Raw genomic sequence first — 23,754 nt, forward strand, 5'->3', positions numbered from 1 at the left:
TTTTTGGTCGAACATTTTTTTTTTTTGAGTTTTTTTCTGTAAAATTACAAACTAAATCACGGCACCCATGTTTATTTAAAACGCACAAAAAAAGAGGCAGGGCTTGATAAACGTGTGCCAATTGTGGCCACTCGCCGGCGCTACAGTGTTAATTTCTTTTTTTTTTTTACTTTTATTCTGTGCGTTAGAAACGGAAGTTGTGTTGTCGTTTAAATTAGACTTTTATTATGAAAGCCTCGCCGGAAGTTTATTTTACTCACGTTAGCCAATTTGAGCCGGTGTTTCAGTTTAAAGCGTGACCATGTTAACTGGCGACCACCGGCCGAATGCGCCGGTGGTTGTCGTAGTTACGACAAACTGTTGAAAAACAAGAAAAACACGTAGCTGTCCTCATTAATGTCAGGTTTTTAATTAGCTTTACAATGTCGCTTAGTCTTTCTTGTCTCGTTTGACAGCTACGTATTCTCTTCCTGTTTTCAAACGCCGTCATGACTCACGACAACCACATACATTCGGCTGACGGTCGCCTATTAACACGGTCGCTGTTTAAACCGAAACACCGGCGACAGCTTTATAGTTTAACAACCACACAGCACTCGTGACATTATACACAGATTGTTCGGCGCCGGTAAACCCGGTTTGACACTCACTCCGTCATTTTGTTTGACGACATGAAAACTTTAAAAGAATCGTTTTGTTCGCAGACGAACACGTTGCGCCTGCGCCGTGAACCTAACGTTTTTTTCCGCCCCCCCCCCCAGCTTGAGGTATGTTGCTTTGCTTGAAAAGCAGCAGCTGCTGCTGCAAGGAGCAGAGACGCAGGCAAGAGAGCAATGTTAGAGCGATCCGCTCGGATAAGACAAGCCGTGGTTACAGCGAGCCGTGGATCATAGTGTGGGGCTGAAAGCCGGCTAGTATGCAGTGATCTGTGCCTGCTTTGTAAACGAGTCGTTTCATATGTGGAAGACGCTTTCTCTCTTGTATTCTGGATGATCTCCCACAGCCAGGTCCACGTATTGAGATGATCTATTTTTGTGATGGCGAGGGGTCTGTTTCCACGGGCCTGGGTGAAAAAGTCTTTCTACTTCCAGGTAAAATCATTGTTCGATCATTCACCCTGTAAAGCGAATTAGCCTTTTGTATATATACATACATGCATACATACTGCGGGTTTAAACTGACTGTGAGTCTGTGTTTAATGGGATCGTCGTGGTGTCACGTCAGACTGAAACAGCTGACAATAAACATGTACCTGCTCGGGCTGCAGTATGTTTCAAAAAATATACCTGAGGAATGTGACTGATCATGAAGGATTAAGCTGACAGTGGTTGGCACAGAGCAGAGGGCAGGCCTGGGGTGTCTAAAACATGTGGGGACGTATCAGTAACCCATGCCAGGACTGATTACCCACGAATCACATTAAGTTTTCTGAAAAGATGCCAAGACCTTCACTCACAGCTGTTTGAGGGCAGCGGTGATCCTATTGGTTGGATGAAGTTGAACCTTATGATTTGGGTACCATTGGCCTGCTGCCAGCAAGTACCTCCAGTACAGTAAAGTTCTTGTACAAGACAAAGAGAATACAGAGGATTTGTATGAGGGAAGAGCAAACATATTGCAACAAGTAGATTACATACCAACAACATTCGGCTTTAGCCACAATTTAACTGTGCTAACCAGTGTTTGCCTCACGAAGATGGTTAATCCAACAAAATCTGACACAGATACAGCTACATTTCATATTGTGTTTGTTAAGATAGTTCCTATCCCCCAACCAACACACTTCAACAAACACAGAAATGGTTTATTTTCATCACGAGTTGAGCAAAGTGTCTTTGGCTTTCGTCTTGTGTCAGGGTTCCTTCTGTTCCTGTTTGCATGATTTTGTCTCAGTACATTCAACGCTGGTATGATGTTTTGCATTTTGTAGCATAATGAGCTGACCTCTAAATAAATAAGTGCCTTTTTGTGTTTAAATGTCGAATATGTTTTTTGTGTTTTACTTTAAACTAATCTTCTTCGTGTGTTATATCTTTAATCCCTCTTGTTATTTGCATGTTATAGATAGTATTCAACCTGAATGGGTGACTTTCCCTGCATAAAGAATTGATTACGTTTGTCCAATGTTATCTAAACTAGGAGAAACACCACATATTGGGTTCCACGAGAGAGGAGAAACACTAACATAATACAAACTGGATGATGTCAAATCTAAATAGAAGTCTTGTTAAGGGAGCTGCTGGTTTGTGGCGACATACCAAAGTGAATTGGCAGAGACGGGTTATCCAGGTCTGTTACAGGACGTGGTCCAGGGCTGTTCCAAGAAACAACTTTACAGCGTTATTTGGATCACTTTGCAGAGTAAAAACCCAGAACAGTTTCTTTTTTTATAAGAGGGGTCCAGGTTTTAGTTTAACCAAAGCTGTCCAGGTTTCTTCCTCACACAAACTTCTCACATCTATTTGACTGAAGTGGGACAAATTTGAATATCAAAGCTTTTTAGAAGTACACAAGTTCAAAAGGCTACATGAAAGCCATTTTGGGATTTTTTGAATTCCTGCCTTTCCTGTTGTTTTTTCTTTGATGCCAGCATTTCTCAAGTAACCCTTTCCCTGTTTTTGAGACTTACATAATAGGAATGTATTAATTGATCCATAAAGGTGCACTTTTCACCGATGCCATCAACCATCCTCCGTGCAGTGGGCCGCTGCAGTGACATGAGGACAGCCAGCTCTGACTTGAGAAGTTATGTAAAGTGAATAGAGGAAGTGGAAGAAAAAGGAAGATGGCAAGCTGCGTCATCCACAGTACAGATGTAAAGATGTGATACTCCTGTTCTCTACTGTAGTCACTGGACTGTAAGAAGTCAATACTTCATGAGGGTTAATGCTGGGTAATTGAATCTAACTGTTGACAGGTGGTAACCCTACAGGTTGCACCACGGGAGATTTGTACTAAATGACTTTGCAGGTTGAACCGTTTTTCTGCCTGATCTGCTTATTATCAGCTTCCTTTATCATCAGTTACCATTCATACCACTATATAGTTTAAGGATGTGTTTAATAGTTTTAATTTCACTTATTATTTATTGTTATTTCTCACATACGTCGACATAGTGCTATGCTTTGTATCATACATAGTGTTCAGTGTGATTGAATGAATTCTCTGCGTAGGAGCGATTTATCTGTTATCTGTTTATGTTATCTAAACTAGGGCAGACACCACATATTAGATTCTGAGGAAGAGGAGACACTGTTCAGGACCGCAAGGAGTGCGTGAAGATTGAAACTCTTTGCTGCTCAGGTTTCACTTCTTGAACTCGGAGGCCTCATCATGTGGTTGCAGACACGCTGAGATACACCACCAGATAGACGACGTGAACGCATGACCCCTTTATCCCACCGTGTTGTCTGCGTGTGTGTTTCATGCACAAACATTTTCTATGTGCAGCACCTACACACATGCAGGAGGAGTCAGATTTGATAGTGGTGTGTAGTTGCTTTGTACTCCCCTGATACCTCCTGTTCCCTCCCTGGAGGCTCAGTATCTTTTTGTTCATCTTTTTGGGACATAGAGAAGCTCAACTGCAGAGGAGACGTCTCTAAAACTTTGCTGTTTAAGCTGCTATCAATGGGCAATTAGGTGAAATGTCCCAAAGGGAATGGAGGGCAAGAGGATGGTTTATAGTTTCCCTTGTTTTGTTTTTCTGTAAGGCCTGTAGCTCGTAGTAGGGGTGTGTTGCATAATTTGTGTGAACAAAGTTCATAAAAAGCCCTGGACCTCATTAAAGAAGTTACATGGCTTAAGCTTAAAAGAATTTGAGTAATTAAACCGTCTGTGTTTACCTGATGGTTTAATTTCAGTTTGTGTGGACACAAAACAGAAAGATCTTCTGTCCAAGACCAGAGCTATATACCAAGAACAGTAATCGCAGCACATCAGAGATAAAAGATTGTGTTTGGTCCTTGTGTCCTGGGTGCATATTTTGTTGGGATTTGGAAACCGTGCTGGAACTGAAATGAGAGGGAGTGCATGCTGCCAAAATACACACAACATAAGCTGTTCCTGCCATGTGATCAGAGTGAGAATCAAAATCACTTTATCCTCCCAAGTGCAGCCACAGTCCTTGGAGGAAAAACTAACCACAAAAGTCACATACTGTGGTTTACATAGCAAATTCTTTCTTTACTGCTCCTACCGACCAACAGCTTGTTTGGATCGCAGTACTCTCATACCGCCGAAACAGCATTTGATTAACTGATTTGTCTATCAAATAGATATGCTGTGCTATGATGTGTAGTTTCACAATTTAAAAAGTTGATTGCTTGTTTTTCTTTTTTGGATAGTTGTGTCTAACTTGGGGTTAAAGATCCCTGCACAGTTGAGGACACCAAAAGTTTCACATGTATGCATATATACTGAGGAACTCACTTCTTTGTGGTCCAGTTTATCTGTGACCTTTATCTCTGATGTCAATTTGAAATTCAAAATTTTCTGCTTTTCATATTTCGAGTCGCTTTCTTGCAGCTCTTGTGTGTATGTATATCCATATCAACCATGTTGTCTTGCCTTTCAGATCCTTGTGTCTGGTTAGTTTCACTTTTGAGTTATGTTGTTGCTGTAAATCTTTGTAAGCAGTGAAGAATCGTGGGCTCACGTTGCTTCGTATCTGAATTTTCTCACTGTGGAAAATAAGTTTCACACTGCATTAACTCACACAATGTCCCAGAAACAACAGGACCTCTGTCCAAAGGCGCATTGTGAGACATGTGACATTTGCATCCTATGACACACGATAATTTGATTATTATTTTTCAATCACTGATAACCCAAATGAAGTGTCACGTTGGAACAACTGGATCTGCAGCCCCAACACCTAAATAACATCCATGTTCCAGCGTAAACGACTATTGTTGCACATGGCAACTAATCAGCCAGCCATTACCTTGTTGTGGGACACCCACATGCTGTCACTATGGTAACCCATTATGTGATCAGGTTTGATTAGGCAGTGCAAAGGCCTCGCTTGGATCGACACTGTCTGTGTACTGTGCTTGTGTAACATGTTATTACAGGCGTTGCATACATCGATCTGGATACATAGGCCTTTTTTTTTTTTTTTTTTACCAGTGCAGTGTAGCATGAAAAGGATCTTGAATCACTCTTGAGAGTTTCTGTATCTGCTCGCCCCACATAGGCTCGGATCTCCTTCGTGCGGGTGAAGTACCTGTTCCTTACATGGCTGACGGTGCTGGTGGGGAGCTGGGTGCTCTATGTGCAATACTCCGCCTACACAGAGCTGTGCAGAGGACACGAGTGCAAGAACGCCATTGTGAGTGAGGATTTGTTGGTTTATTTCATTTATTTGTCCAGACCCTCGTGTTTTGAATGATTTTCGTAAAGGACCTTTATTTTGTAAAATGACTACTGTATGAGGAACACCTTGCCGATGGATATACCTGGATGTAATCTGATTTCTGATATACTTCTCTGCATTTTCTCCAAGTGTGATAAATACAGGAAGGGGATCATCGATGGCTCTGCCTGCAGCAGTCTGTGTGACAAAGAAACTCTCTACATGAGCAGGTGTCTGTCAACCCTGCCCAATAACCAGGTAGGAAAACAAAAGTCTACGTTCACTTTTAATGAATCACTTGTAATGTTCAGCTTGTTAAATGTTTGACCGTTCTGTTCATCAGGTGTACACAGGGAGCTGGGGAGATCATGATGGTATCATCCGCTGTAAGCTGGGGGAGGTTGTACACTACGAGCTGGGTGAGGAGCCGGAGCCGCGGAGAGAAGCCCCCGTGTTCGATAAACCCACCAGAGGTACATCTGTGGAGAAGTTCAAAGAGATGGTCTTCAATCACCTCAAGGTAAAGGACTTCAGTATTTCAGTCTGTAACATGACAGACTACAACAACCTGAAGTGACCCCATCTGAACATCTGCCCTTCTTTTTCCTCCAGTCCAAGCTCGGAGAACAGGCTAACCTCGCCAGCCTCGTCAGCCAGATCCTCTCTGTTGCCGATGGCAACAAAGATGGACGGGTGTCACTGCCAGAAGCCCGCTCTACATGGGCCCTCCTGCAGATGGACGAGGTATAATTAACAATAATAACATCTCGAGCCACTTATCTGTGGCGTGAAATATGTTGTTTTTGAATGTGATGTCTGCAAACATGAAATGACTCGACTCTTTGGTGTTTTTGAGGTGCTGCTGGGCCTGCTGCTCCAGGACCGTGGACACACTCCTCGCCTCCTCGGCTACTGCGGAGACCTGTACATGACAGAGCGTGTCCCCTACGGGCCCCTGTATGGTTTGTCTCTACCTTGGCCACTGGTATCCTGGGTTCCCAACAGCTTGCAGCGTACTATGGACCAGTGGTTCACCCCCTCATGGCCCCGCAAAGCTAAGATCTCCATGGGCCTGCTGGAGTTGGTGGAGGACATCTTCCACGGCACCTATGGCAGCTTTCTGATCTGCGACCTCGCCGCTGCACACTTTGGTTACACCGACGGCCACGAGCTCCGTCTGACTAATGCCCGAGCGGTGGTTCCAGAGAACGAGTTCAAGCTCACCATGCGGGCGCTGAAGTGTGAAACAGACGCCGACTGCGTGTACGGGGTGGACTGCCAGACGTCATGTGACGTGTCCGAGAAACGATGCCGGGAAGAGCCGGTTCAGCCAAATTTGGCGAAGGCATGCAGTGCACTAAAGGACTACCTCCTGCGTGGGGCGCCGTCAGGGATGAGAGAGGAGCTGGAGAGGCAGTTGTACGCCTGTATGGCTCTCAAAGGTAATGCTGGACAGATGAACATGGAGCACTCACTTATCCTCAACAACCTGAAAGCTCTGCTGTGGAGACAGATCTCGCACACCAAGGACTCGTGACGAGGAGAGGAAGTCTTTCTGAAATCATCAGTTCCACACGTGGAGCTGAATATTTAAGATGCTGTGATTTAGGAATAGCAAATTTAATGAAGTAATTTTTATCAGTTCTGAACACTTATGAATGACTGAAGGAGACTCTACCTCCTCTATCCTAGTTTCAGAAGTTTAGGGGGGCTGGGAACACACATTGAAATATAAGACTAAATGATTGCATGTTGCCATCAGTCACACTAAAAACAGTTCATGCAGCCACATTATATTGTATCGTACCATTCACCACAGAGGAATGTTAGCGAAGCACTTAACAGAAAAACAGATTTTATTGTTAGTCTCACAGGTTGAGAGACCAAATTGCTGTTTTTTTTTTTACCACAAAATCATGCTGATACGTTTGAGCTGACGAGGTTCATCAAAAAAGACTTTGTCCTGTTTATAGGAAGACGTCAGTGTTGTACGAAGCTCTAGTTTCAAGTGTAATGAAATTGCACTATTTTGAGATCGGCTCCTTAATTTTGTTTGGCTGCTGAGCTCAGAAACATAATCATGGAGTACGTTTGAAGGATGATGCTGGTGATATTCTATTTTTACTTCTAGCAAATTGAATGAAAAGTCAATGCTTCATTTTGACTCTCAACACTTACTGAGTTTTCTACGCTGCCTGTAGCACACTGAAGGTGTAAATCTGTAAAATCAGCTCTCAAAATTATACTTTCATATTTTGGTTACATTTAACTAATCTCCCAAAAAAGCTAAGGTTATTCAAACTCGAGTAAATGGTGCATTTCTGTTGGAACTATTTTCAGGATGAATGCACATTTGGTGTGCTACTTTGTGTTTGCATTGAGTCAAAACGACCTACACTGCCCATATCATGAAGGAACATGTCACCTAGTGCAATAGTGTAGTTTTCTTTTGACAGTTTTTGGTTTAAAATAGTCAGTTGCACAGAAAGGATTCACTATATATGACCATTTTAGACAGTTTAGATTCATTGTCTTTTCAGGCATATAAAAGAATGTAGCAAATTAACTTTTAACAAAGGCAAGATGAGTGACAAACTAAAAGGAAAAACCTGAGGTCCAGAGAGTGAGAGTTAGGGGCTACATTTACAGAATATGGCAGAAATAGACTATAATGTGTGTAAATATGTGTTCATTAGTATATGATCATCTGAAAATAAGACTTGGTTTGTTTTTGTTACCTTAGAATGAGACTTTATATCTCCAGGCGCTGTAGGTCCTCTTCCATGGAGCACGCCATGTTGAACAGCCGTACAGTAGCCCAGAACAGACAAACTAAACACTGGCTCTAGATATGCCCTTTTAAAGTTTTGATGATATAAAAGTCTCATTCTAAGGTAACAAAAACATACCAGGTGTTATTTACAAGTGATTAATGAACACATTTCTGCATGTTGTATTCTATTCCTGCCATACTCTGTAAATAGAGGCCCATGAATCTGACACACTGCACCTTTTAAGAAATGATAACGCCTCTGTCCAGAGATTTGGAGAGATCTAACGCTGAGCATTGAGGCTGTTCTGGTTTCCTTTGTCACCCGTCTGCATGTTAAAGTGAGACAGTTGGTTAGCTTCAAAGTGGACAATATGCCTTTTGTCAGTCAGTATTCCAGAGGTCATATACTGTACTTCGCTCTGCTCTACATTCTCCACCTGTAACGCTAGTGACATCTTCAATGCTGCATCAACGACACGAAGAGAAATATTAGTGTATTTTATTTGTGAATGTTATCTACTTGTTATTTCTCACTGAAAAGAAACATTTGTGGTAATGTGCTGTACTCACACTATTTTTGGATTCTTGTCTCAGTGCCATAGAGATCATGCTGAAGTCATTAATGAATGTTTACCACCGGTGAAGGTGGAGGTCTTTATCAAATCTTGTGGTCACATCTGAATGCTGTACAAAAAGATTTTCCACGAACCCTTCCAGACATTACTGTTGTGACGTTACTGTGACTGAGTCGAACAACCTGACTCGTTTAACCACTTTAAATGAATTCCAGAACGGACATGACCTCTAAAAGCATGTCGAGCTTGTGATCAATGCTGCTGTTTTGAATTTTGGAAGAAAAAAAAAAAAAAAAGTAAAACTTATGTACTTAAAGAGACCAGCATGATTTTGCACAATTAAAGTACATACCACTTCACTGTAACTTGTCAGATCTGTGCCAGTCTTTTACACTACATCCCTATCAATCTATAACATTTATGATTATTGCTGTAAATATCATGGGTGTGACTTCAAGTACACACGATACACAAAGTCCATTCAATAAAATATCGACAGAGACAACATCTTGAGTTTGAAATAAATTTATTTGTCTGTGATGTGTGTTGTGTTTTCGCGGCACAGCGCTGTGCCGAGTCCCTAACCGTCGCCTGCTTCTTGTTCTTGTGCTCGTAAGAAGCTGGCCTTTTTCTGGGCGACACGGTCCTTCCTCTGTGCCAAAGATAACTTGGCGCGATTCCACCTGCCCGGAAAAGAGACGACAACAACAGCAGCTCCATTAACATTCAGCACAATGTTTGTCCGCTCAGCACTGGGATCTTCCTAATACAGCTATTCAATACTCATAATGCTCATTTCCCCCCCACCAGGTATCAATACTCTGCTGTGGGTGTCTAAAAGGTTAGAGGGGTTGTCACCACTTGGCCCCAAGAACCAGATACAGCATCACCCATTTCAAGATATGGAAATTAGGAACCCACCTCTTCTTCTTGACGTCTTTTTTGGGTTTCTTTTCGTGTACGGGGTTTGCTCTGATGGTGGCGTGTGCTTTTTTGTACATTTCTTCTACCTGAGAAGAACAGACACAGACACATGCATGTTAAAACTTGTTAAAGCACCACGTCCGGGCATTTCACTCTGTGCATGATTGGTTTTTGTCTTGCTTCTCTCAGCCCCGTCTTGAAAGGACAGTGAACATCAGCCAATGCAAATGAAGGACCAACTACATTTTGCTCAGCGTGCTTTGTATCATCATCAAGAAGCAGATAACCAAAAACAAACTTGTATTTGCCTGCACTTAGTAGTCGTAGTTAAGCTGCATGTATTTGTGCACCAATGTTGCAGCCGCACAGGAGACATGTCCTGACTTCAGGCTGGTTTTGTGGACAGTGTACACACTGTACTGTGTATGCTGATAGATATACTTTAAGAGTTAAAATAAATCCAGTGACGTATTGTCTGATTTTTTATATATAAACCTGTGACAAACATCTTTCATGTCTCCTTTAGACTTGATGAAGCTGTGTGGCTTCCTGTTAGTGCTCTCTGGTGGACAAATAATGTCATGGCTAAACCTGACAAATGACTTCGAAGGAGAGCAACTTTGTTCTTTAAATCGGTTACTTATTGACCAAAGTATACTAAGATGGACATAAATGAAGACATTTTAGATTAAGATAAAGCAGCATGTGTTACTACAGCAGGAGATACTGTAATCATAAAGTGAGACATGTTTTCACAGGTGGACTCTTGATCTTACTGTGTCTGGCGTGACTCCATTCTTGATGAAGCGTGAAAACTGTTTCTTGTAGGCGTCCTCGTCCTCCTCCATCAGGTAAGACATGTAGTCGGCCACGTTCATGCCCATGATGTGTTTCCGGTGCACTTCCGCGTTGAACTCTTTACTCTCTGTGTCGTAACCAGGGAAGCGTTTTAGACTGTGAATGAGGAAGAGCAGAAGTTAGGTTTGGCAACGGAGCCGGATAATCCAGCATTTAAGAATTCTCAGTCAAATAACAGAGTTAAAAAAAAAAAATATAGATATAGACATATTAGATGTTTGCTTTGGTTCATCTTGCTTCTCTCAGCCCCGTCTTGAAAGGACAGTGAACATCAGCTAATGCAAATGAAGGACCAACTACATTTTGCTCAGCGTGCTTTCTATCATCATCAAGAAGCAGATGAGAACCAGCCAACCACACAGGACTCAGGACTTCATGTGATCTCATGTGTGTTCTTTGAATCTTCACTTCAGCCCACACATGTAGGGCAGAGGTGAAGTTGACTCATCAGTGGGCGTACTTCTCATACTGACCTGTGAGGGATGGCCAGACCTCCGTCGACTGCTCCCTTCAGCGCTCCGAACACCTTGTTCCCTGTGGTGGTCCTGGCCAGGCCTGCGTCGAGGTAACACGTGAAGGCGCTCGGCTGTCCGTCGACGCTCTCTACGTTGAACTCGTCTCCTGTCACCTCCACTTGGCCCTCGTACACCTGGTCCATGCCAAACTTGTGCAGCAGCTATGAAGATAAAGGAGGTAGGGGAGGAAAAAAAAAGGGATGTGAGAAAATCTCACCCAACGACTTACCGATTTTGAAACACGGTGATTTAATAAATCTGACCCCTGACATTGTTACAACAGCACAAATCTCACAGCCCTATATCCACAGCATGCTGACATCAGCAACTTTCTGTGGGGGTTGTGCATGTGTGCTCTTACCCGGCGAGCCAGCAGGAGCCCGGTGCAGTAGGCCGCAGCATAGTTAGTAAGGCCTACGGTGATGCCATATTTGGGGAGCTCGTGTGAGTAAGCAGCACACACGATCTGGTCGCCTTCAATCTTTGCATAGGCAATCTGGATAGAGAGAGAGAGAGAGAGAGAGAGATGGATGGATGGGGGTCAGTGTGGTTGTTCAACACGTTGCCACATGAGTTTAACTCTTATGTCTCGTTCACTGACCTGGCAGCAGACGTCTCTGTTGGAGAACCGGACAATCATTCGGTACTTGGGGGTGTTGTACTTGTTCTTGTCCTGCACGACAAGGCGCTTGCGGGCGTAGAAGTCAGTTTTCCCCTCTGCAGAGTTAACAAGAGTTAGTGGACCACTTAAAAAAAAAGGAGCTTCACGGCGCATGCTCGGTATAAACTTTAAGCATGTGAGTCTGGTGTATGGAGGATATCGTCTTACCTCTTCTTCTCCTGAACTTCACCTCATATCTCTTGAAGTAGGCCTTGTTCTTCACCACTTTGACGAAACCCTGGGATTAAAAGCAGAGACAACAAGTTATCATGCGAACTTTAATAGAGAAAACACCATAGACGTACTACACATACATGTCAACAGTCACATAAAGCTGTTTTAATTAGTTATTAACGCTCGGTTTGAGAGCCTGTGAAGCCGGTCAGCTGAGGTTTCGTCAGCCATGGACGCGCCACGCTGGAGCTCAGAGCCGGCCCAGCGCCGCCGAGCAGCCGCAAACATCCGCCAACATCTCGGCTTCAAACCGCCGGAAACACCTTCCTACCATCAAACACATCTCTATATATTTAAATCACCCGCACTGGATTCATATCGATGTATTTAACTCACCATTTTGGGCAGATTTTCCTCTTCTTCCTCCCGGACTTCAAGCCTCTCTCTCCTACCGGAAAGCTGACTATGACGTCTCCTCAGCGGGGCGACCCTTGAGCAGCAGCGCCCCCTGCTGCCCCGGAGGACGCCACGACACAGGAGCCAACAGGGGGCAGCAACAGAGCAGGGTTCTCCTACAGCTGAGATTTCCCCTTTAGTGAACTTAAATAAAATATAATCAAATATAAAGGGCATGATTATGTATTTTAATTAAATGTTCATGCCAGTGAAGAGCAAAGCTGTTTATAAGTTACCCAAGTAGAGAAAATGTTGACATAAAAATGTGTGTTGCCCTTTAGAGTTGCCGTATTTCTAAAGCTATTAATGTTAATAATTATCTATTTAGACAAGAAACACAGCTCAGGGTGCTTTAAAGAACAAAGAAAGGTAAAATCACCAGTTAAATTATTTAAATACATTTAAAACAATGAGAAGGTCATTCGAAAACAAATTAAATGAACTTGTTATCTTGAGAAAATGAGATATGAAATAAAACGTACGATAAATGACCTCTTATGGCTTCCGTATAAAATACACAACCAAATTAAAATATCAGTAAACAGTATCCTTCTCTTTCCCTTTAACTCAACCAGTGGCAGCAGATGGCCGCCCACCAGTGGGCTTGGTTCTATTTGAGGTTTCTACCTGTTAAAAGGAAATTTTTCATCAGCTCATAATGGGAATGGTTGGGTCTCTGTAAATATTATATATTAAGAGTACGCCCTATATGGAAAGTGTCATGAGATAACTAGTTATAATTTGGTGCTATAGAAATAAAATGTAATTTAATTGTAGGTTATCATCCCTATAATCACCCCCATAATTATCATAATCACAAATACGATTAGTAATAACATCTAGGTTAATATAAAAAAATCTATAAACCCAACAGTTTGTGACAGGAAAGCCTTTTCTTGATCTGTCGAGAACACACTGTAGTTATAATTACTTTGTATCAGTTAGTATGGGGTAAGAATCTTAAATATACACATTAAAATTGATCTTAAAACCAAATTGAAGCCACTGCAGGAACTTTGAAATAAGGAAAATAGTTAAAGGAACAATATGTAAGATATTTACTGTATTAAATCATAAGGTGAGTTTCATGACAGCAGCAATACTACATTCCGTATGTTTCTTCTTCTTTTCAAATTTACCCGCCGGATGCAGCCGGTCTGTCTGTTCCGGTATGTTCTGTATGATCTAGTCAAAAGTGAGTGAAATTTAAATAAATGGTCTGATGATTAGCTGCATAGTGATGACGATGAGGTCTGTCTGCTTTCCTTTGGAAGAGCTAAGGTCAGCTCTGTGACCAAATCATTCATCGGGTTGTGAAATCAAACTACTCAACAAAATGATGATGATTTATGCTGGAAAAGTCTAAATTATGAAACTTCTAAAGACTGGGTGGACTACTGATCCAGAGAGGTCATGTTTGATGAATGAATCAGAAACTGAGAAAGATTTTCTTCTGAACTAGCTGCCACCACAACACCTAGACTCATATCTGCACTTTTCTTGACATCATAACTCATTCATCTGTGAAAAGATCACTCAGGGTCAACTTGTTTAAGCCATGTAAGATGTATGTAACTTATACAGTCCAACAGAGTTTATGTTACTCGGCTCCTCTGACCTCTGCTGCCATGTTTAAGTGGGTATTTTAATCCATATCTGTGATTGCCGCAGTCGACTTTATTTTGGGCAGAAGTGACTGATTCTGTATCATTACTTATTGATATTAATCTCTCACTTTGTCCTGACATCTGCTGAGGTTTGCACAGATATTATCCAGATAGTCAATATATTGAATTGTGTTATTGTTTTTAAAAAGATAAAGGTAAAATGAATTTGAAACTCTCTTGGTATGTGAATTATGTATAATCAACACACACCCTTGCCACAGTCATAACTCTACTTCTGGTATATGGTCAAAAGTTCCAGAAAGCAACGTTTCCAGAAACGTCATACAAGCACAATATGGAAAACTACAAAACACTCTGAGCATACATCATACGGCACATCACAAGTGGGCTGACATTCAGCAGCAGTTAGTAAGAATAACATGAGTAACACAAAACAGTAAAAGAAACATACTGTGGCTCCACCTATTTCCAAACAAACACGTTGGTGGTGTTGCTGAGCCGCCCATGAATCTTTGCTGTGATTAATATAAATGGTGAACGGCACACAGGTGGTGTCATTCAGAAGGCTCAGTGTTAACGTCACATTTCCAAAACATTCCTGCCCTGTCCATGTCATGGAACGAATTCAGACACAAGAGATAAGAGTCCTGATATCAGGAAAGGACTGTCAGAGAATGCCTCATACCAAGAGCAACGTGAAAACATGCTTATATATAATGATTATATATACAAATGTATGTATCCAGTGACTCAAAAGTGATATTTACGCTTGTACAGGTCAATATTTCTTGTCTGTACTACTCTTATTTTTTGGTCTTACTGTTTCATTATCTTATATTATCATAATTTATATTACTTTCATTGTCAAACACCTTCAGATAAGTGCTTTACAAATAAAGTTATCTTTTTTATATTAGTTCTAACAATGGTAAAAAAAAAATATTCTTTCCTGTGCAGTTATGTTTCTTTATTTACACTGTACAATTACCTCCTGCTGTATTGTGGAAAATCTTTATTTCTCTATCTTTATCTTATCTTGTAAATAGGAATAATATTGAGATATTTAGAGCAATGGTTGGATTGTTGTTGTTGAATAAATTGGATGAGAAGATTGATATCGCTCTCATGTTTGTAAGCCAAATATGAAGTTACAGGCTGGAGCTTAGCTTAGCTTAGCTTAGCTTAGCTTATCTTATCTTATCTTAGCTTAGCTTAGCTTAGCTTAGCTTAGCTTAGTTTAGCTTAGCTTAGCTTAGCTTAGCTTAGCTTAGCTTAGCTTAGCATGACACATGTAGACAGGGGACAAACAGCTAGCCTGGCTACAGTTAGCAGCCAAGCGACAGTTACCAGCACTTAAAAACTCACTAATAAACAAGCTAAGCTAACCGTCTATAGCTTCAAATTGTACAAACACGAGAGTGGTATCAAGAAAGTAAAATAACATATTTTTAAAGAAATTCCTTCAAAATGGCTTCACAAACAAACCCCGGCATGACCACAAAGTGTCATTTTTACATCACAGTTTCTGTATGAATTCAGCAAAAATATCATATGTGTGTACTGTCATTGTTTATCTGTGCTCTGCTGTTTGACAATAAAGAACTGAACAGAACTAATGTGTTAATTAGTGAAGTGTTGATACATTTAGAAAGAGCCAGGCTATTTGCTAAGTTAACTAGCTGCAGCTTCAACTGAGAGAGTTGTATCAATCTTCTCATCTAACTCTCAGCCAGAAAGAAGATAAACATACTTCCCGTAATTCTAAGCAGTGAGACATTTAATAAGTCAAGTAAGGAGTTAGTTTGTGAAAATGTAGTGTATAATACTTGAGTAGTTTTTCACCACTGATTTCAGAGCTTGTGATTTTTTTTAGGGATGTTGTCAGAAGTTTAGTCTTGAAATATTGCTTAAGATACATAGTTATGTAGCCTATGACTAACTAAGCAGTGCTGCATTTCAGCCTCAGTGTACAATTCAGTCTCTTAAGTCTGTTTTATAAAACGGTCAACTGTCCATTTAACATTTTTGGTTTTGCAAAAAAACGATTACTTTGTTAAATGATAAACCAGTAGTTCAGCGTTAGTCTATCTGTTAAATCTATCAACAACCACTGAAAAAAGGGAACCAGAGTCTTCTGCTTTTCTGTTCAGACGAGATAGATAATATCCCTCACTGTCACTCTTGGTGCAGATGTTCTCAGTGTTAGATAAGAAAACTCAAAGTCACTCTTGTGGACAACTTTCTCGCAGGCGCTCAAACTCTGTTTCTGCAGAACTGATTTCACAATGAAGCGAAGCAACTGTCCAGTCATCCCTCTGCAGCAGTGGTCAGCGGGTTCACACTGGGGGCAGAGGGTGTGGTGGGAGGACTGAGGGGTAGTACTGGTAGCACATTTGAGCTGAGCCCCAATCCTAATTGTTGATTTTTCCTCTGGTACTCATGTAACATCATGAAGGAGTCTCATCAGTAGTCCATTTGCATGCATTGTAAGATCATATTGAACTGTAAGAAGATGACTTTGAAGTTACAGTGGACTAGAAATGACTTGCAGAAAGTCACACATTAACAAATGTGTTCACAGGCACACCACAGATAAGAAGACTTGCCTTTCCTGCCTATCTTGTCACTGCTGATTGCGTTAATTTAAATTTGAATATGGAGACATATGAACGGTAAAAAAAAAACATCACTCTGCAACATCCATTATACCGCATTAAACTGTCAACACTTGACTCCCTGCACATGTTTCAGTGTTAGGACGATATGGACGTACACTACAGTTAAAACGTCTTGTGGGTGACTTACAGTGACGCGGAGTACTCAGCAAAACCAAATCAGTTCTGCATAAAGTAAACTGAGTTCTGCTAACTTTAACACCAGACTGAATATTTTAGGAACAGCAGAGATGGTGCCACAATGAAGTTTATGTGTGAAAGCCCAGCCTGCATTTTTCTCCACCCTTCGTATGACCAGTGTTTTACACCCCATGCCGAAACAGACAGAGTGGTGTTTTCTGTGTGAAAATATGCCCAAAGATCACAGATTTCAGAGAGTCAGCTAAAAGAAGCCGACACTTGTTGCAGTGCAGAATTAGGTGAGAAGTTTGGTTCATTCGGGGATTATGTTTTCTCCAGTTGAAAGCAGAGAAAAGCTATGAAAAGTGATTGAAAACATCCAGCACGGGAAATAAATATACATAGTCGCACACATAAACTAGGCTTTTTTAGGCTTGACTATGCCTGTTGAACTCTGACCTTTCAAACTGACGCCTCACCCCCTCCCCAGGCGTGCACAGAGACACAATGACCAGGAAGCACTGAGCAGGTTTCTTTACATCCATGCACCAACGTCCCAGATGAGATTCTCAGTATTTGGGAGGGAAATTTACAACCAGAAACGGGCTGGTTGCAAACAAGGGGAGCTGCTGATCACAGTGATGGATGAGGGAGGTGATTTGTAGAGTGTTTATAACATAAATCCAAGCATCTGTTGTAGTGCAACGTGAGAGTTTCTTTTCGGTACTTCTTCTTTTCTTCTGTTTGTTTGTTTTTTCACACGTTCAGAGTTGCTCAGAAACTGTAGCCGTGCTGATCATGCTGCCAACAGTTAACTCAGAACGATCATTCTGTCGTCAACTAAAATCAAATCAATGTACAGGAACACAAACAGAAACTCCCCTACTGCTGCAGGACGAAAAAGATTTGAAGTGAGAGTGGGTGAAGAAAACACAAGACGTTTGTGGACCCCGTGTGTGAAAGAAGAACTGTCTTGCGGTCAGCAGCATCCCGTAAATCATTCATTGTGTTCACACTCTGGCCCTATCTGGTGGCTGCAGTTGGGGCCAGCTGAGAGCTCGATGAGATTCGGACGGCCACTCTTACGTGCAGTTAAACACGAGGAAAAGGGACTGAAATCAGATTGTCGCTGGAGAGAAAGGGACGGAGATAGTTTAAGAGAGAGGGCGGGGGTTGTCACACTGTGGTTAGGGTTCTGGAGCCAAAGGAACCTGTGAGGGGATGAGATAGCGTGATGTGGTTTTCATTGAGATGCCACCACAGAGTGGAGGTGCAGAGGTGAACGCTCAGACTGAGTGCCTGGGACTAAACAGAGACATGAACCAGTGAAAGTCAGTTTAGCCACAATAAGCATAAATCCAGTATATTTCATTCGACTGAATTATACTTTTTATTTTCGTCTGCAAGAACAAAATCTGCTTTAGTTTCACTTGTTGACTTAAAGTGAAACTATGGACAATTTCATGGGAGATATAACACATCTTTGTCTTATCAATGAAATGTTGAATTCATGAGACATAAAATGAACTTTACTCATTTGAATACACTCAGGGGTTTTGCTGCTACAGTCTTATCTGGTCTGGTATGAGCAGCAGCTAATGAAAGTTAACATTACCTTATGTTAGAAAACTTTAAGTCGCTCTGAAATAGACATCAGAAGATGACTTTGTGTCACTGCTTGCCTTATCGTGATCCCATAATTGTAACACGTAACCACTGGTTAGCTAATGTTACGGTTTTGCTTCAAACTGAGTTGCGCGAGTCAAAATCAAGACAACATATTGAACAGCCGCCGTGTACTCTGCTCCTCTTAACATTCACATACATGTGGTGTTAAAGCTGCAACCTCAGGTATATTTAAAACTATGAGGAGTCCCCACAGTTTCTGTCTATCCTCGCGAGGGGTGAAACAGGCCCTGAGGTTGAACTTGAGAAAATAACCTCATGGTTCACCAGCACAAGTCTTTATTTAACCTTGCGACTGTGATCCGCACCTTTGACAAGGTAGACAACTGCTGCTGTGAAATGCAAAGCAAAAAAAAAAAAAAAAAATACAAGAACCAACCGCCCCCCTACCACCACCAACACCACCACCTTCCCCCCCTCCTCCTCCACTTCTCTTCCCCGGGCTGTGATCACTGCGACTGGGCTTCTATTTCAATCACATACTTTCTGTAAGACTTAAAAAGAGTGAGAATCAAGGCCTGTCGGGGAGGAGGTGGTGGGGTGAAAAGGGGGGCCGGGGGTATACAGAGAGACAAAAGAGGAGGCTGTGGCAACACTGATAGCGTCTTCTATACTCTGCGTCTGGTTTCCTGTTCTGAGTCAGTATGTAACCCTGAGTTTGAACGTTGTCACATCGACACCGGGCCTCTCTCAACTTTTCTGTTTTTCTGATAAGAATAATCAGAACGCTGTTGCCGTCAATCAGCAGCTTCAGTTTCAGTAATAATTCAACTGAGAGTTTTTAATTTAAATATTTGGTTGAATGCGTCATGATGTGGTTGAGCAGCCATGCTTTCTAGGGAAAAAAATGCTGAATTTGGATAAGTCCATAAATACTTTTAGACACTTTGAAACTTTAAGATTTTCCTTTTTTCTCATGTCTGGAATTTTGTTAATTTTACAGGAAAACTGGTGCTTGGTGTCTTTGCTGTTTGCTTTGTGTGAGAAATCATCCCTGTCTGCTCGTTGGTGAGTGCAGAGGAGAGAGAGATGATGCTTTAAACGTTTAAATTTTATGGGCTGATGACTCTTTCTGAGTCTTTTCAAAAACATTTCAAACATCAAAGCAGAAAGAAATGAAAGTTAAGTGCCAATAACTCATATATAATATGGCCTAAAGTTAAATAAGTCACAGAAATGTAACCTTTTGTATTTGTAAAAAAGAAAGAAATCTGTCTTTAGGTGGGAATAAAACTCTGAAAGGAAAATTAAATTATCTATTTTAGTACTGAATGCAAAAAGGCCGAAGATTGTGCACTCCCCTATCATAACATGAATCAGTGTTTTTGTTTGACTGTCATGGCTGACTGACATGAACTTTTCAGAGTGAAGGAGGGAGGGGAAGAAAGAGAAAGAGAGCGTGTGTGAGAGAGAGAAAAGAGAGAGAGAGAGGGTGTGTGTGTGTGTGTGTGTGTGTGTGTGTGTGTCAGTATGAGGTCTTTGTGGTGTCTCTCTGCAGCCTGTGACTGATATTCTGACAGTCAGACTAAATGTGGACACAGTTCACGACAGTGTGTGTGTGTGTGTTCTCAGAGCTGGGATATAGTACCTGCCGTGTCAGTGCTGTGTGAGTATGGGACATGTGTTTCAGTTTTTACGCCTCGGCTATCTGCGCTTTGCTTGCAGGTCTCTAACTTGTTGCAGCTGCATCAAACAAACTCAGTTCCCACATTGGACAAAAAAAAAAAATCGATATACCGCTTTGCTTTGGACCTTGAACAGAGACCAAATCTTCGCTATGATTTGAGTCTGACAGATTTTTCTTTTTTTCCCTCCAACATGCTGGTTTCATTTTTCCTAATTTTAATATTCCACTTGGCACGTATGCGTCCTGTCCTGCGTTTCTTTCACCGGGCAACCTAATTGGGGCCTGTGTATGGTCCGGGAGGGGGCTTTAATGATGTAAAACAGTAAGGCTGAAGTCAGTGCGGGTAAGCTGAAGCAGTGTAACTGTAAAGGGATACTTCGGCTCCCCACCAGCAGGCTGTTGTGCAGAGCGGCCGTGCGCGTCTCATTAACAGGATCACTTTACAAGCAGTCAAACAAATAGGTCATTATCCATCACAGGCTGCTGTGCCTGCATGGGGACACAAAAACACACATTTTTATGTCTCATGACATTTAGATTATATCTGCTCTTAGTCGTTTTGATTAGACTCCAAAATGTTGTCAGTGTTTCCACTGAATTTAGAGATTGTGGTGTAAATCTCAACCTTTGTTACAGACTGGCAAGTGCACGAATCCAATCTCGGTTTTAATTTATTGTGACGTTAAAGAGCTTTTCTAAGAGTGGACACTGACTGGAATTAATTTCCAGTATTACACAAAACGCAATTTATCCGTAAAAAATAATATAGATAAATAAATAATTTAATAAAATAATAATAATGTTCGCATTTTTAATTTGTGATAATATAATCACTGTCAATTTGGATAATGATTTAAGTCAACATAACCCTGTGGCGAACTCTACAAGTTATGAAACATCCCTGTAAACTTCCTCTTATGTGATTCAGCCCCCGTCGCGTTTAAAGCTTTTACCATTAAAGACATACAATATGTCCTCTCCAATCCCATATCTACCGAGATCCTCTTGGGGGGACGGTAGTGTTGGTGTGGGTGGTGGTCCTGCTTTTGGCCACCTGCCCCGCGACACCTGGTAAACGATACGGCTTCTCTGCGCATGCGTAATAGCCTGCCAAAAATCCTAACGCCGTCTCGCCTGTCAACCAATAGTATTCCAATCTGTCCAGAGATAAAGTCAGAGCAGCGTGGAGAGAAGTGAAGTGAAGTGGAGGATTTCAGACCTGAGCAGCGCCGACAGAGATACAGAAAGAAAACATGCCGAGGTCTTTCCTGGTGAAGAGTAAAAGGGCCCACAGCTACCACCAGCCGCGCTACCTGGACGATGACTACAATAGACTGGACACTATTCTTGCTCACGTGTGCGCAGGTGGGTTCATTTGTGCGTAATTACGCACGAAAATGGTTAAATAAGAGCGATTTGTCCCGATGGAAATGATTTGCATCCAGATAATTAAAGTAGAATTAATTTCCAGTTGCTCAGTCAAGTGTCATTGCTCCGTTTTCATTAGAGAACAAATCTCAGGCGGAGTTTGACTCCAACTTGGAGACGCAGGAGGATGTGAGCGCCGGCGCTGACAGACTGTCCCCCGGGTCCAGGCTGCTGTCCCCGGGGTCGCTGTCCTCAAGCTCCCCGCTGAGCTACGGAGGCAGCGTGTGTGACCGGTCATCCGACTGTGATTTCTGGCGTCCGCCGTCTCCCTCTTCCTCACCAGGTTAGTTCAGATGTCGTTTCACCCGTACTTTGTCTTGAGTTGTTTGAGGTGAAGTCAGAGCAGTATTAAAAACAAATACAGCACAGTTTGTTAATGTCAATGTAAGCTGATATGAACTTCAAATTTTAGTTTAGTTGCCATTAATTTGTATTAGTTTTATGAACATTGAACATTTATTGATGTTACAGTTTTGATTATTATGAAGGAGAACAAAGATGAAGCACAATAATTGTCAGATTATCAAACGGGGATCAAGGATAATGTTACAACTTCTATTGATCATCGCTCACGGCAAATATGTAACGTCCAATAGTTTGGCGCGGTGACATTATTACGCATGAAACGTAGCCGTTTCCAATAAGATTAAATGCAATTTCTAAGTGATCAGTTTTTTAGACAGGCCATGAACTTTCACTAAATACAAATTCATTTCCAGATTCAGAGAAATGCTCCACTCCGGCAGCAGAGGACGGTCACCACTTCAACACCCCGCTCTTTCCTTACTCCTGGACGTCGTACCCCGGCTCTGAGCTGAGGCATCTAGTTCAGGGCTCATATCATCACCACATCCAGGGCCACAGGGAGCCTCACTCACCCGTCAGCATATACGGTGCAGAGGACAGCGGTACCGAGCCGCTTTACGCAAAGCGAGGCTCGGTGTCCGGATGTTACCAGGACTATTCTCTAACGGGCCATCAGATCTGCAGGACGCGGGACGACGGAGACGAGCTGTATGTGGATGTAAAGAAGTCCCGCGGGGCGGAAATAAAGTCTGAGAGTGACTTCGTTTGCTCTAACCGCGAGTCAAGTGGATCCTATAAGTGTATTAAATGTTGTAAGGTATGTTTGTCAGCGTTTCTTACCATAATAATCCAGCTGTTTTGATAAAGTCTGAGATGTTAGAAAATGAATCTTAGTGATGTTTTATTGGTGATCAGGGTAAATTTTAATTTAAATGAGATTTCAGCCATTAAATTAGTGTTTTAGTGAGATATTTGTGTATAATCCGCTTTATATTTTTCTCTTTTTGAGTTTGATTTCGAAGTAAAAAAAAAATAAAAAAGTCATCCGTCTGTTTTTTCCAAAGGTGTTCTCCACCCCTCACGGGTTGGAGGTCCACGTGCGGCGGTCACACAGCGGAACACGACCGTTTGAGTGCGGGATCTGCGGGAAAACCTTCGGACACGCAGTGAGCCTGGATCAACACAGAGCGGTTCACTCGCAGGTAGGCCTCTAAATAGATATAAGCTATTGCGTAAAAAGGCCTCTGGGCCCACATCCTGGACGCAAAGGCCCCAGATAGCGCTCTGTGTCACTGTATTTGTGTAGTTAAATCTAACAATTTGAGGTCTTCCACGCTGAAACTTAACTTATTTTGCAGGAGAGGAGCTTCAGCTGTAAAATCTGCGGCAAAAGCTTCAAGCGCTCCTCCACACTGTCCACGCACCTGCTCATCCACTCGGATACGCGACCTTATCCGTGCCAGTACTGCGGGAAGAGGTTCCACCAAAAGTCAGACATGAAAAAACACACTTTCATCCACACAGGTGAGATACCACACAAGCTGAAAGTCGTTAAAAAACACAAAACAAAACAACCCCACCCTCATCAATTACTCCAATTGTGTGATCTCATTGAATGCTGCAGGTGAGAAGCCGCACAAGTGTCAGGTGTGCGGGAAGGCCTTCAGTCAGAGCTCCAACCTCATCACGCACAGCAGGAAACACACAGGGTTCAAACCTTTCGGCTGTGACCTGTGCGGGAAAGGTTTCCAGAGGAAAGTGGACCTGCGGAGACACAAGGAGACGCAGCACGGACTCAAATGAGCAGACCTCGATGCTTTAAGCACTTTTAATGTTCTCCTCCTGTACATAGTGATGGTCGTGTTTTATTTGATTCTATGGTTTGTTGCATTGGCCTTATTATTTTTCCAAGTTGTTCAATGTAGTTAATTATTTTGCCTTAACTATTCTGGTTGATTTTATGGAAATAAAAGTTTATTTATCAAGTGTGTT

At 42.0% G+C, this 23,754-nt stretch overlaps 3 protein-coding genes across 3 annotated transcripts; 2 read left to right on the forward strand and 1 right to left on the reverse strand.

The window, feature by feature from the left end:
* Positions 1 to 46: 46 nt before the first annotated feature.
* dipk1aa (divergent protein kinase domain 1Aa) lies at positions 47 to 9,069 on the forward strand. Its single transcript, XM_010733342.3, has 6 exons — positions 47 to 1,091; positions 5,198 to 5,332; positions 5,507 to 5,614; positions 5,700 to 5,876; positions 5,969 to 6,100; positions 6,213 to 9,069. The coding sequence occupies exons 1-6, from the start codon at positions 1,038 to 1,040 to the stop codon at positions 6,891 to 6,893; spliced, it is 1,287 nt and encodes a 428-aa protein (XP_010731644.1). The 5' UTR covers positions 47 to 1,037; the 3' UTR covers positions 6,894 to 9,069.
* A 144-nt stretch (positions 9,070 to 9,213) lies between these two features.
* Positions 9,214 to 12,484, reverse strand: rpl5a (ribosomal protein L5a). Its single transcript, XM_010733341.3, has 8 exons — positions 12,233 to 12,484; positions 11,831 to 11,900; positions 11,603 to 11,718; positions 11,363 to 11,497; positions 10,960 to 11,162; positions 10,405 to 10,582; positions 9,626 to 9,714; positions 9,214 to 9,387 (listed from the first exon to the last, which is right to left on the reverse strand). The coding sequence occupies exons 1-8, from the start codon at positions 12,467 to 12,469 to the stop codon at positions 9,285 to 9,287; spliced, it is 1,131 nt and encodes a 376-aa protein (XP_010731643.2). The 5' UTR covers positions 12,470 to 12,484; the 3' UTR covers positions 9,214 to 9,284.
* Positions 12,485 to 19,852: 7,368 nt separating this feature from the next.
* Positions 19,853 to 23,744, forward strand: gfi1aa (growth factor independent 1A transcription repressor a). Its single transcript, XM_010733339.3, has 7 exons — positions 19,853 to 20,007; positions 21,194 to 21,393; positions 21,536 to 21,739; positions 22,176 to 22,579; positions 22,827 to 22,964; positions 23,121 to 23,286; positions 23,387 to 23,744. The coding sequence occupies exons 2-7, from the start codon at positions 21,282 to 21,284 to the stop codon at positions 23,563 to 23,565; spliced, it is 1,203 nt and encodes a 400-aa protein (XP_010731641.3). The 5' UTR covers positions 19,853 to 20,007; positions 21,194 to 21,281; the 3' UTR covers positions 23,566 to 23,744.
* Positions 23,745 to 23,754: the final 10 nt, after the last annotated feature.

Source organism: Larimichthys crocea, chromosome XII, assembly GCF_000972845.2.
Source record: "Larimichthys crocea isolate SSNF chromosome XII, L_crocea_2.0, whole genome shotgun sequence".
In the NCBI taxonomy this organism is placed as follows: domain Eukaryota; kingdom Metazoa; phylum Chordata; class Actinopteri; family Sciaenidae; genus Larimichthys; species Larimichthys crocea.